The sequence below is a fragment of the Arabidopsis lyrata genome (assembly GCF_000004255.2).
Source record: "Arabidopsis lyrata subsp. lyrata unplaced genomic scaffold ARALYscaffold_4, whole genome shotgun sequence".
NCBI lineage: Eukaryota > Viridiplantae > Streptophyta > Magnoliopsida > Brassicales > Brassicaceae > Arabidopsis > Arabidopsis lyrata.
The window spans coordinates 2,554,521-2,567,554 of NW_003302552.1; the positions used below are offsets into that span (position 1 = coordinate 2,554,521).

General features: G+C 35.1%; 4 protein-coding genes across 6 annotated transcripts; 3 read left to right on the forward strand and 1 right to left on the reverse strand.

The window, feature by feature from the left end:
* The first annotated feature begins 2,570 nt into the window (after positions 1 to 2,570).
* Positions 2,571 to 4,488, forward strand: LOC9316625 (cytochrome P450 71B6). Its single transcript, XM_002878682.2, has 2 exons — positions 2,571 to 3,513; positions 3,774 to 4,488. Exons 1-2 carry the CDS (start codon positions 2,608 to 2,610, stop codon positions 4,377 to 4,379), a joined length of 1,512 nt encoding a protein of 503 aa, XP_002878728.1. The 5' UTR covers positions 2,571 to 2,607; the 3' UTR covers positions 4,380 to 4,488.
* A 693-nt stretch (positions 4,489 to 5,181) lies between these two features.
* On the forward strand, positions 5,182 to 6,601 carry LOC9314796 (probable E3 ubiquitin-protein ligase ARI8). 2 transcript variants are annotated; one of them, XM_021027933.1, is made up of 4 exons: positions 5,182 to 5,334; positions 5,462 to 5,579; positions 5,993 to 6,112; positions 6,212 to 6,601. In XM_021027933.1, exons 1-4 carry the CDS (start codon positions 5,219 to 5,221, stop codon positions 6,233 to 6,235), a joined length of 378 nt encoding a protein of 125 aa, XP_020883592.1. In that variant the 5' UTR covers positions 5,182 to 5,218; the 3' UTR covers positions 6,236 to 6,601. The 2 variants fall into 2 exon arrangements, with proteins under 2 accessions (XP_020883592.1, XP_002878729.1); XM_002878683.2 differs by lacking the exon at positions 5,182 to 5,334 and having other exon boundaries at positions 5,341 to 5,579.
* Positions 6,602 to 8,351: 1,750 nt separating this feature from the next.
* Positions 8,352 to 10,497, forward strand: LOC9314797 (cytochrome P450 71B6). The gene is made up of 2 exons (XM_002878684.2): positions 8,352 to 9,412; positions 9,751 to 10,497. Exons 1-2 carry the CDS (start codon positions 8,507 to 8,509, stop codon positions 10,354 to 10,356), a joined length of 1,512 nt encoding a protein of 503 aa, XP_002878730.1. The 5' UTR covers positions 8,352 to 8,506; the 3' UTR covers positions 10,357 to 10,497.
* LOC9314798 (short-chain dehydrogenase/reductase 2b) lies at positions 10,385 to 12,025 on the reverse strand. 2 transcript variants are annotated; one of them, XM_021027932.1, is made up of 5 exons: positions 11,720 to 12,025; positions 11,391 to 11,643; positions 11,225 to 11,290; positions 10,980 to 11,150; positions 10,385 to 10,899 (listed from the first exon to the last, which is right to left on the reverse strand). In XM_021027932.1, exons 1-5 carry the CDS (start codon positions 11,737 to 11,739, stop codon positions 10,519 to 10,521), a joined length of 891 nt encoding a protein of 296 aa, XP_020883591.1. In that variant the 5' UTR covers positions 11,740 to 12,025; the 3' UTR covers positions 10,385 to 10,518. The 2 variants fall into 2 exon arrangements, with proteins under 2 accessions (XP_020883591.1, XP_020883590.1); XM_021027931.1 differs by having other exon boundaries at positions 11,391 to 11,658.
* Between the last annotated feature and the right edge of the window lie 1,009 nt (positions 12,026 to 13,034).

The following is a 13,034-nucleotide window of genomic DNA, read 5'->3' on the forward strand; positions in this document are numbered from 1 at the left end:
ATCTCGATTGTGTTAGTTTCGACTCTCCACAACCAGCGTTTGCAACATACTTAGAGGCGATTTGGAGCGACAAGGAGGAGTTTGATTTAGTTTCTCGAAATGCAAATTTGAAAGCGGATAAACTGGCTCGAACGATTCGTACCCAGCCGTATCTTATCACTTATGTAAACAATTTTCCATAAAATTAGCTTATTTGAACCAATCTAATATAGCTATTGACAAAAAAAAAAAAAAAAAAAACAAAGTTTTATGTATCCGCCACTTATTTGTCATTGAATATTTCAAACCCTCTCTAAAATGATAGACATGTCTCTTAGCATTTAACGCAACCATATGACTCATCAACTTAGTTGGTCAAATATAAATACTAAATAGCATTTCCACTTTACATCTATATATACATTTTTGAATGACTTTTAGCAAATAAATCCTGGAGTTGGACCTTATTTACGGATGAATGTCATTGGCATTAATTATTTAAATTTGAAAAATATTACTTAAAGATATTACCAATACGATTTCGAGAATCATAAATTCATATCTTCCTTAATTTTCTGAGTCATTAATGTGATAATCTTTAGGAAATATTTCTCTGTAAAAAAAAAAATCCACATTAATGAAGGCATTAAAATCGACACTAACAATTAAATTATTTAGATGTTCAATTATTTTAAGATTCTTATATCTTATTTGATATTTTTTTTTTAATATCTCATTCTTTAATTACTGCGTTTAGAATTTATTGGTTGTTACCTATTTTTTGGTGAAATTTATTGGTTGTTACTTAATAAGTAATTATGGTGCGTTTATTTTAGTTAATATCTAATTTAAAGGATTTGTTTTCTTTTATTATTAATAAATGAATAACATGTATAGAAATAAAATATTTTTTTTGCGACTCCATAATAAAAATATTAAACTCTTATTTTCTACATTTCTTACACATAATATCCTCTTATTCAATAACAAAAAATATATATTACATATTTTTAAAAATATTTATAGTATTTAAATTATTTAAAAAATTTGTAATATTAATATTATTTCAACTCTATACAAATTTAATATATATGTATATATATCTTATGGGAACCATTTAAAAGAAATTTTTAAATTGACTTGAATTATATAGCTTTTAAATAAAAGTATTATTAAAAAGAAAAATAACTAAATAATGTTTAATTTCACGGGACGGGTAATATGATGGGACGGGTTTGGGTTGATATTTATAAAAGATCGTATACCACGGGTGAAATCCTAAAATTAACAATCAAAATAATCTATCAAACAAATTACATTTTGATTTTTTTAAGAAAATATAGCCCCGCGGTGTACCGCGGGTTAAAATCTAGTTAATATAATAATCGTATTAATAGTACACATCAATATCTTCGAGATTTTGTGTCTTCTTCGTTGGAATACACTTCCTATGGTAATAGTAATACACCCCCTCTCTCTTTCTGCCTGCCACCAACCATTTTTCTAATTAAATTTTACCCATCTTTCCGCACAAATTACACACTTGTACGGTTCGATACACTCCTAGAAAGTCAAAGTCAACATTTTCAGCTTATGGTCGAAAAGTTCTTACACGAAACTTAATTAATTAAATAGAAATATAACATGCACATGAATACATGATATAAAACTTTATCTTTAGCATATGGTCGAAAAGTCTTTACACGAAATTTAATTAAATAGTAATCAACATATACACTATAGACTTGGACACGAATCGAATATCCGGAATTTTTGTGATATTTGATATTCGATTCGTTTCAACCAAATACTTGATTTTGTGATTTGCTTCGATTCAGAAATTTTCAGATATCCGGAAATTCGAATATCCGGATTTTTTGTAATATTTGCGGAAATCCGCTTCGGTACATCTAAATATTAAAAAAAAAAACATACACTATATAAAATAACAAAATATCAGATATTCAAAGTTCTTGTTTGACATGTTTTCAAAATAAGTTCTAAAAAACAAATGTAACCATTGTTGATATCACCGATCAAGAACATGTCATAAAACTAATTCTAAAAACCAAAATCCGATAGTTTAAAATTCCACTAATCAAAACATAACTCTGTGTAAATCCAGAAAGAAAATGCTAAAATTTGAGAAACTGAATCGTCCACGGTCCACTTCTTATTATTTATTTAATATTTAAGGGATGCTGATTTTTCATTTTTTAAATCAATCTCAAACACAAGCCCATAAGCTCACAAAAAAAGAAAACACAAGCCCAAAAGATAAAAAAAAAAAACACGAACCCAAAAGATTAAAAAAACACAAATCCAAAAGGTACAAATACACAAACCATACTATGATATGTATATATATATATAAAATACGGATCAAATCGGATATCCAACTTTTTAAAAAAACAGTATTTGGTATTTGCTTCGGTTTTAACGAATATTATATTTTTCTATTTGATTTGCTCCAAAATCTTACGGATATTCGGATTTTTCACATCAAATCAAATCAAATACCGAATCAAAGCGGATCAAACGAATATTTTGCCCAGGCTATTATTACACGATATAAACATATTTCAATCTTTATACAACCAACAAAAACTACACAACAATAACAACAAAATGTCTCTTTTCTCCATCCCCATCTCCACTGAGTTGCTTCCATGGCTTCTCCTACTTTTGATTCCTCCACTTCTTATCTTCTTTCTTCTTCGTTCCCCTAAAAATCTTCCACCAGGTCCATCAAGATTACCTCTCTTAGGAAACATCCACCAGCTCGGATCTCTTCCTCACCGCACTCTCAGAGATCTCTCTCTCAAATATGGCCCCGTCATCACCGTCTATCTCGGAAGCGTCCGGACGGTGGTTGTACACTCTCCGGAGACGGCGGAGGAAGTTCTAAAACTTCATGACTCCGAGTGTTGTACTCGTCCAAAGCTTTCTATCACCAAAAGCTTTTTCTACGATGGACTTGGTCTAGGGTTTACTCAGTGGGGTGATTACTACAGAGATGTACGTAAACTCTGTGTTCTTGAACTTTTTTCCGTTAAACGAGCTAACTCGTTTAGGAACTTGAGAGAGGAGGAGCTGAGTCGACTCGTTGACTCGTTATCTGACTCGGCGGCGTCTGGATCTTCCGTTGATCTCACGGCGAAGTTGGCCAAGTTTGTCGCGAGCTTTACGTGTCGAATGGCGTTTGGATTGAGTTTTCAAGGAAGTGGAATTGATAATGAGAGGTTTATGGAGGTGTTCACGGAGGCGAACAGAGTCATCGGAAAAATTTCGGCGGCGGATATTTTCCCTGGGTTTGGTTGGATCTTGGATCGGATCAATGGTCTTGATTCTAGCCGGAGGAAGAGTTTTCAAGATCTTGATACGTTTTATCAGAAAGCTATTGTTGATCATCGAGAAAAGAAGAAAACTGAAGACCGTGAAGATTTGATTGACGTCTTGCTCAAGTTACAGAGTCAAGAAACCAAACTTGGTTCTTCAAGAATCACTGATACACATATCAGAGCCATTCTTATGGTAAGTTTCAACTTTGGTTAATTCGGTTCGATTCCACAATTCGTGTTCGATTTGGGTAATTTGGTATAGAAATTAGAGAAAATTTCGGTTTAGGTTCGTATTGGGAGATTGATGAGATGACCGAAACGGAATCGTAATCTTCATTGATCTTGATTTGGTGTCGGTCGATCTCATCAATCTCCCAATAGTTTGGAATTTGGATTCAAGACTTAACGGTTTGGTTCGGTTTGTTTGTCCATCATTTTTTTCTTCCATTTCAGGATTTGTTTGTAGCAGGAGTAGACACATCTGTTATCACTATGGATTGGACATTGGCAGAGCTTGCAAGACATCCAAGAGTGATGAAAAAAGTACAAGCCGAGATTCGTGAACTCATAGGAGACAAAGGGATAGTCACGTATGATGATCTTGAGGGTCTAGTTTACATGAAAATGGTGATCAAGGAGACTTGGAGGTTACACGCACCAGGTCCGATTCTGATTCCAAGAGAAGCAATGACTAACTTCAAGATCAAGGGTTACAACATTTACCCTGGAACGCGTATTCATGTCAATGCATGGGCGATTGGGCGTAACCCTGATGTATGGAAGGATCCTGATGAGTTTATCCCAGAGAGATTTGTGGATAGCAATGTGGATACTAAAGGGACAAGTTTTGAGCTATTGCCGTTTGGGAGTGGACGAAGAGGTTGTCCTGCGATGTACTTGGGATTAAGTACGGTGGAGTACACACTGGCGAATCTTTTGTATCATTTTGATTGGAAAGCGACGGAGGAAGTGAGTATTGAAGAAGCACCTGGTCTCACCAGCCACAGGAAGCATCCTCTTCACCTTATTCCAGTTAGTGCCATCAACCGCAAGCTTTAGTTTGGGAATGAAAAACGCAGTTTGCAACGAATAAGGATTAGTAAAGTTTCCCTTGTTGAATCTTCGATGCTTTTGGCTCAATAAAATTTTTATTGAGATATTTTCCATATCTCCTCCGCCATGTCTTTCAAGAACCGAACCCGATCCCGACATTTCCCTTGCTCACCGAAAACATTCATACAACGTCATTTCCATCTCCACCAAACCGCAATACTGAACAGCGTTGGCCACTTGTGTTCTCTCGAGCTCCACTTTGCTCTCAAATTCGCTACTAACCACTCCAATAACGACATTTAAAAGAATGCTTGCCTCCGATTTTGAGGGACCAGCCGCAACCACACTCCGGACATGGTGGGATAGTCTCTCAACACATGTAAAATCGATTTCACGGCCCCTTTACACACCTGGTAGACCTCATCCTCTCCCAAGTGCCGCCTTACTCTCTCAACATTCGTCATGAACACTTGGTTACCCACAAGCTATAGAAACACTCTAACTCTTTCCGGCACTAAGACAGTCCATATGACCATATCAACTTGAAAAAAAACCTCCATACTTTGTTTCGCTGTAGTCTCATACGTTAAGAGGTAATACTAGTTTAACAAGATTAACATATAATAATAAAAATAACCAAATTCTCGAAAATAGTTTTATGTATCGGCCATTTATTTGTCATTGAATATTTCAAAACCTCTCTAAAATGATAGACATGTCTCTTAGCATTTAAGAGCATCTTTAACGCTAGTCTCTTAGGGTGATCTTAGCTTAAATGCAGAATTAAGTTAAATCAGAAATCTCGTTTATAACTAAGAACGTCTCTTACTTAAGAGACAAAACTAATGTTAAGAGACGTCCACGTGGCGCCTTTTTTCTTTCTTTCTTTTTCTTTCTCTCTCAAATCGCGAAAACAAAGACAATTTCGGAAACTCATGCGAGCACCGATCGGTATTTCAAGGTATGAATTTCTATCTGATTGTGTGAATTGATGTGATTTAAGTATGTACAAATTAAGCTTCTGCTTGAGATCGAAATCGAATGGAGTAGAAAAAAATCTCAATGGATGCTGATGACGATTTCTACAGCGGCACCGAAAACTACTCCGATTACGCTGACTCCGACGAAGATGATGCCGACGCCGATTACGAGTTCGTTGAAGACGCCGCTGATGATTCCGATGACCTTATCTTCTGCCGCCGCCAGGTTTTTCCTCTCATCTTTCTGAATCTATTTCTTAAGCAAATTGAAATTAATGTTGCTTCCAATATAGAGAGAGATTTTTGTAGTCAAGTTTTGGTTTCGGAAATAATTGCAGGACTTTTCTGTAATATTGATGATGATTTGAAATGAATTGAGAAAATTTATAGATTTAGAGCTTCGTCACTCTATAATGTGGTAGAATTGGTTGTGGTGGTTTTGAAGTTGTTTGACTTAATATGCACAATTCACAAAAGTAGGCCACTAACTCGTCTTGTAGGATTATTAGATTTATAACAGCCTCTCAAGGTTTTTGTTCTTTCATTGAGATATAGTCACTAGTATCTGTAAATTCATTTCCTTCCAAATTAATATATCTGATTGATAATTTGGGTCTTTGTTCATGCCTTTGTCTGTAGGCTATTCGATGTAAAGCCTTCACGCACATGGAGGGTGAGATAGAATTTGTACAGATAGATCCAAATGACTTGTATCCCTGTCTTCTTATGAACGTTGGATCTGGTGTTAGCATTATCAAGGTATTTTGTTTACATTTGCTATTTCTTTCAGAAACTGTGTATCTGGCTCCTTAAACTTCATAGACCTGTAGATTTCATGCAATGGCTTTCAAATTATAGGTTGATGGTGAAAGGAAAGTTTGAACGTGTGAATGGGGACTAATGTTGGCAGTGGTACCTATTGGGGATTAGGAAGACTTCTAACGAAGTGCAAGAGGTTACAACAATAGATTTAACTCATTGTTGAGTATGATTTCCGGGAAACATCCAAGGATTCGGGTACCGTTCAAGTTTGATTAGGTACGTTGAATTTGTAATCAAGTTTTGTTCTTTTTTTCTCAGATGTGTTCTCTTATGTATGGTAAGAACTAAGGCTATTTCCCGCAAAGAATACAAACGAATGTATTATTTTTGAATCAATGTGTTGGTATACATGGGGAAAAATGTAGCTATTCGAGTCGATACACTTAAACAAAAATTCTTTCTTTATACACTCAAATGTAACCAAAATTTCTTTCTTTCTTGTCTAGTTTCATACACTTAAACACTTTGCTATATATTTGTTGTAACCAAATTTTTAAAAAATCAAAACACTAAAAAATTTTGAAAACCAAAACATTTCAAATTTTTAAGAACCAAATCACTTCAAAACACTATTTTTGTCATATGGACAAAATATTCCATAAATCAAGTTTAAAACAATTGTGGTTTATGTTATTTAAGTTATAAATTGTATCTCATGTATGTTTTAATTTTTTTAATTTGCAACAATTATTAAATTTTCTATAATTATAAATTTTATTTTTATATTAATATTTTTTTTTATAAGAACCACATGTTAAGAGCCTACCATTAATCACACAAAAATCTTAACTCAAAAATACTATCTCTTAACAATCACTTTTACAAATAAATTACTTAAATATTGCTAAGAAGTATTTCTAAGAGACTATCTATAATCATGCTCTCATCAACTTAGTTGGTCAAATATAAATACTAAATAGCATTTCCCCTTTACATTAATATAATAATCGTATTAATAGCTGTCAAAAAAAAATATATATCGTGTTAATAGTACACATCAATATCTTCGAGATTTTGTGTGTTCTACGTTGGATACACTTCCTATGGTAATATCACTGTTCTAAAAATCCCCGCATACCCCGATTACTTCCCGCTTAATTGCTATATCTGTCTCGATTAATGACTAATCCCTTAAAAGAAATCAATTATCCGATTATTTTCCGCCTAATCCGATTACTTTCCCCCTAATCCGATTACTTCCCGCTTAATCTTACATATCCCGATATTTTTAGATTCCAAATATATAAAAAATACTTTTTATTTTTGTTATTCAATCATTTAAATTGAGAGTTTGTGATGTTTTAAAATAACTTATATTCAAACTTTAATAAAAATCATAAATTTGTAATAAAAAGCATAAAAAAAATTGTCTCAAAAATACAGTTTTATGTGTTTACTGCAATTATGAAAATAATATTAGATTAATATGTTTTAAAAATATAAAAATAACCCTACAACCAGGGCCGGCTGAATTAATTTAGAGTCTCTGTACAAATCTTAAAATTTGGCCCTTTCTTCATAGAAAATTTTGTTTTTGGCCTTTTTTTATGTTAAAAAAATCTTTAAAAATGATCTTTTTCATACTAAAAATATATATTTGGGCTTTTTTCATACTAAAATTACCTTAAAATCTTAAAAATTATCATTTTTTCTTTTTTAAAAAAAAAAATTGAACCCTTAAATTTACCCAAAAAAATTTGGCCCGGTACATTTGCTCCTCTTGCACTCCCTCAACGCCGGCCCTGCCTAAAACTAATCTCCGATTTTAATCTAATTTTTTGATTAATCGATTAGCGTCTAGTGATTTTTCAAAAGCTAATACACCCTCTCTCTTTCTGCCTGCCACCAACCATTTTTCTAATTAATCTTTGTCCTTTTTGAAACTCGCAAAATACAGAATTTGACTACACAATCGTGAAGTAGCATACAATAAAATTAAACTGTAGACTAAAATAGTTCTGCAAATTAGAAAGTCACAAAATGACACAAATACCTTTCGAACCCTGGCATAAAAGCCACGCCGCTGAATTTTACCCATCTTTCCGCACAAATTACACACTTGTACGGTTCGGTTCCACTCTTAGAAAGTCAAAGTCAACATTTCCAGCTTATGGTCGAAAAGTTCTTACACGAAACTTAATTAAATAGAAATATAACTTGCACATGAATACATGATATAAACTTTATCTTTAGCATATGGTCTAAAAGTCTTTACACGAAATTTAATTAAATATTAATCAACACATACACGATATTATTAACTTATTTTCATCTTTATTATGGTCACACATACTACACAACCAACAAAAACTACGCAACAATAACAACAAAATGTCTCTTTTCTCCATCCCCATCTCCACTGAGTTGCTTCCATGGCTTCTCCTACTTTTGATTCCTCCACTTCTTATCTTCTTTCTTCTTCGTTCCCCTAAAAATCTTCCACCAGGTCCATCAAGATTACCTCTCTTAGGAAACATCCACCAGCTCGGATCTCTTCCTCACCGCACTCTCAGAGATCTCTCTCTCAAATATGGCCCCGTCATCACCGTCTATCTCGGAAGCGTCCGGACGGTGGTTGTACACTCTCCGGAGACGGCGGAGGAAGTTCTAAAACTTCATGACTCCGAGTGTTGTACTCGTCCAAAGCTTTCTATCACCAAAAGCTTTTTCTACGATGGACTTGGTCTAGGGTTTACTCAGTGGGGTGATTACTACAGAGATGTACGTAAACTCTGTGTTCTTGAACTTTTTTCCGTTAAACGAGCTAGCTCGTTTAGGAACTTGAGAGAGGAGGAGCTGAGTCGACTCGTTGACTCGTTATCTGACTCAGCGGCGTCTGGATCTTCCGTTGATCTTACCGCGAAGTTGGCCAAGTTCGTCGCGAGCTTTACGTGTCGAATGGCGTTTGGATTGAGTTTTCAAGGAAGTGGAATTGATAACGAGAGGTTTATGGAGGTGTTCACGGAGGCGAACAGAGTCATCGGAAAAATCGCGGCGGCGGATATTTTCCCTGGGTTTGGTTGGATCTTGGATCGGATCAATGGTCTTGATTCTAGCCGGAGGAAGAGTTTTCAAGATCTTGATACGTTTTACCAGAAAGCTATTGTTGATCATCGAGAAAAGAAGAAAACTGAAGACCGTGAAGATTTGATTGACGTCTTGCTCAAGTTACAGAGTCAAGAAACCAAACTTGGTTCTTCAAGAATCACTGATACACATATCAGAGCTATTCTTATGGTAAGTTTCAACTTTGGTTAATTCGGTTCGATTCCACAATTCGTGTTCGATTTGGGTAATTTGGTTTAGAAATCTATGTATTGTTTGAGTTAATACAGAAAATTAGGTTTAGGTTCGTATTAGGAGATTGATTAGATTGACCAAAATGTCAGAAACCGAATCGTAATCTTGGTCGATTTCGATTCGGTTTCGGTCCATCTCACCAATCTCCCAGTAGTTCAGATTGATGAATGACGGTTTGGTTTGGCTTGGTTTAGTTCGGTTTGTTACGATAGTATATTTTGATACGAATTGAGGAAATTGAGTTCATGGAAGCTTTTTTTTTTTTTTCATTTCAGGATTTGTTTGTAGCAGGAGTAGACACATCTGTTATCACTATGGATTGGACATTGGCAGAGCTTGCAAGACATCCAAGAGTGATGAAGAAAGTACAAGCCGAGATTCGTGAACTTGTAGGAGACAAAGGGATAGTCACGTATGATGATCTTGAGGGTCTAGTCTACATGAAAATGGTGCTCAAGGAGACTTGGAGATTACACGCACCTAGTCCGATTCTGATTCCAAGAGAAGCAATGACCAACTTCAAGATCAAGGGTTATGACATTTACCCTGGAACGCGTATTCATGTCAATGCTTGGGCGATTGGGCGTAACCCTGATGTATGGAAGGATCCTGATGAGTTTATCCCAGAGAGATTTGTGGATAGCAATGTGGATACTAAAGGGACAAGTTTCGAGCTATTACCGTTTGGGAGTGGACGAAGAGGTTGTCCTGCGATGTACATGGGATTAAGTACGGTGGAGTACACACTGGCGAATCTTTTGTATCATTTTGATTGGAAAGCGACGGAGGAAGTGAGTATTGAAGAAGCACCTGGTCTCACTAGCCATAGGAAGCATCCTCTTCACCTTGTTCCAGTTAGTGTCATCAACCGCAAGCTTTAGTTTGGGAATGCAAAACGCAATTTGCAATGAATAAGGATTAATAAAGTTTCCCTTGTTGAATCTTCGATGCTTTTGGCTGAATAAATTTATGTTTAGCTTCCAAACAATAATTTTACATTAATAAAAATGTTTGGCTTATTATACTATCCCCACACAAAGATTTCAGAACTCTGAAACTTGTTTACGATCAAAGAAACAACCAGAAGGAGATTCTCGATGTGGAAGCAAAGCTAGCCTTACAGGACTTGATGCTCCTTCTTCCACAGACAAAACTCCAGTCTTGAAATTCATATCAGTCTTAACAAATCCAGGACAAACCGAGTTTACACGAAACTCGGGATGTTTCTTTGCCAAGATCCTCGTGTAACCATTCAAACCGGCTTTCGAAACAACGTAGGCAGACATGACTTTAGCCCAATCTTTTGTCTTAACTGTATCTTCTTTCAGATCATTGAGAAGTTGGTTAATCACTTGATCGATTCTTTCCACCGTGAGATTCTCAGCGTCGCTCAGGATCCCTTTTGCCCATTCGTTTAGTAAATTCTTGCAAACAATTAACAAATGTAAGCTAAAATACTAAATAGAGTTTCCCTGCCAACATCTTGCAAGCATTCTTGATATACCGTTAGTTGACCCATGAAGGAAGATACGTTAACGATTCTTGGAGAATCAGATAACCGCAACAGAGGAATAAACGACTCACACATTCTCTTTGGTCCATAATAGTTAATCTTGATGCATTCCTCAGCTAGCTCATACGTCTCTGTGATAGTTTCCTCCCACTTGAAACCTTCCTGACATATCGAAAATAACAAGAAAGCATTAAACTGACAAAGATTTATCGAAAATTCTATCACAAGATACTTACTTTCCCAGTCCCAGCTCTTAGAGCATCAACATCAGTGATTACACCACCAACCCCTGCATTATTAATCTGTAAAAACAATCAAAAGATAACTCAACATTACGCAAAGACTCTTGCTATTAAGACCTGTTTCATAGTAAACTGAACAAAGACCGTAACTAAATCGTACCAAGATATCGAGTTTTCCGAATTGGGTTTTCACAAACTCAGCAAGAGATGAGATACTAGCTGGATCAGAGACATCAAGCTGATGAAAGACAATGCTTTGATCAGAAATCCCAAGCTCTTTCTTTAATATCTCAACAGCTTCAAGTCCTCTTCTTTCATCTCTAGATGTCAGAACAACCCTAATCCCTTGGTTTGCTAATTGTCTGCATATCTCAAATCCAATGCCTCTATTCCCTCCAGTAACTATAGCATATCTACAAAACCCAGAACTAAAATCTGATAAAAATCAGAACTAAATCAAGAACTAAGTGAAGATTGAGTCATACCTACCTTGGTGTTTCCTCAGACATTTTTTCTGGGTTTCAGTTCAGACAAAATGTTTCAAACGAAATGTGGAAGCTAGTGAAGCCACGTAGCTCACAAATTGATGTTCTTGGAAAGGTAAAGACGAAAGAGTGAGTAGCCCCAAAACTAAATTCGCAACCGTGGAGATGACTAACCTAACAAATTAACCAATTTGAAGAAGGAACCAAAACGAGAGACGAGGTTCACGTCGGTGTCGATGATCGCCGGCAAAGTTTAGCTTCTCGTTCGGCCAATAATCTCTCACCATTAAATATGGTTTTTGTTTTTGTTTTTATTGATCGAAAATGTTTGATTCATAGTCAATTTTACTATGTCGAATAACGAGATTATTTAATGAAACTAAACTCCAACCGAAAAGATGGAATCAGGTGGACTTAACCACTTAACTAAAATATTTTCTTTTACCATTAAATATAGTTTTAGTTATGAGTTACGTGTTTTCGTTCACATAAGCGGTTAGACCTGAAATATATGGTAACAAAATCTTTAATAGTGTGAAGCGGTTTGTTTGAGAAAAACATAACAAACAGCACAAAATAATGTATGAATGATGCAAAAATAATATTCTGCAATACAAATTTTTAAATAGTGAAAAATATAATAAGCGGTTCGAATTATATATTTAAGAAAATATTTTATAGCTTTTAGTAGATTAATTTTTGTGCTAAAAACAATTTCGATAAATGTTTTTGTAATTGGGTACAATTGTATTTTTATCGCAATCTTTTGTTAATTTTTTTTTTAAAAAGCTAAATATATATTACGGTTTTGTTTTTCTATAAGTTGTAATTCAAATAAATATTTTCTGTAGTTGCGTTTTTTGTACTGAAGTATTAATTGCGAACATACAGAAAGCAGAACGGGATAAATTAATTACGGGTATCAAGGTGGCAACTGCAAGCCCATCGGTTTCTCACCTGCTTTTTGCGGATGATAGTCTATTTTTTTGTAAGGCTAACAAGGATCAGTGTGGGGTAATCTTGGGGATCTTAAAGCAATATGAAGCGGTCTCGGGACAACAAATAAATTATTCCAAATCTTCGATCGAGTTTGGGCATAAGGTAGATGACGGTGTGAAGGAAGATATCAAATCTACCTTAGGTATCACTAATATTGGTGGTATGGATTCATATCTTGGGTTGCCAGAAAGTCTCGGTGGTTCAAAAACAAAAATTTTCTCTTTTGTTAGAGACAGGTTACAGACAAGGATTAACCAAATGGTCGGCAAAAATTTTATCAAAATGTGGGAAAGAAGTGATGATTAAATCGGTAGCTGCGG

Bases quoted from the DNA above. Each gene is read 5' to 3' on its own strand.
- LOC9316625 (XM_002878682.2), top strand. From the start codon at position 2,608: ATGTCTCTTTTCTCCATCCCCATCTCCACTGAGTTGCTTCCATGGCTT. The intron at 3,514-3,773 runs GTAAGTTTCAAC...CTTCCATTTCAG, and splicing joins ATATCAGAGCCATTCTTATG to GATTTGTTTGTAGCAGGAGT.
- LOC9314796 (XM_021027933.1), top strand. From the start codon at position 5,219: ATGTTAAGAGACGTCCACGTGGCGCCTTTTTTCTTTCTTTCTTTTTCT. The intron at 5,580-5,992 runs GTTTTTCCTCTC...CTTTGTCTGTAG, and splicing joins TTATCTTCTGCCGCCGCCAG to GCTATTCGATGTAAAGCCTT. The intron at 6,113-6,211 runs GTATTTTGTTTA...TTCAAATTATAG, and splicing joins CTGGTGTTAGCATTATCAAG to GTTGATGGTGAAAGGAAAGT.
- LOC9314797 (XM_002878684.2), top strand. From the start codon at position 8,507: ATGTCTCTTTTCTCCATCCCCATCTCCACTGAGTTGCTTCCATGGCTT. The intron at 9,413-9,750 runs GTAAGTTTCAAC...TTTTCATTTCAG, and splicing joins ATATCAGAGCTATTCTTATG to GATTTGTTTGTAGCAGGAGT.
- LOC9314798 (XM_021027931.1), bottom strand. From the start codon at position 11,739: ATGTCTGAGGAAACACCAAG. The intron at 11,291-11,390 runs GTACGATTTAGT...TTGTTTTTACAG, and splicing joins TCGGAAAACTCGATATCTTG to ATTAATAATGCAGGGGTTGG. The intron at 11,151-11,224 runs GTAAGTATCTTG...TCGATATGTCAG, and splicing joins TAAGAGCTGGGACTGGGAAA to GAAGGTTTCAAGTGGGAGGA.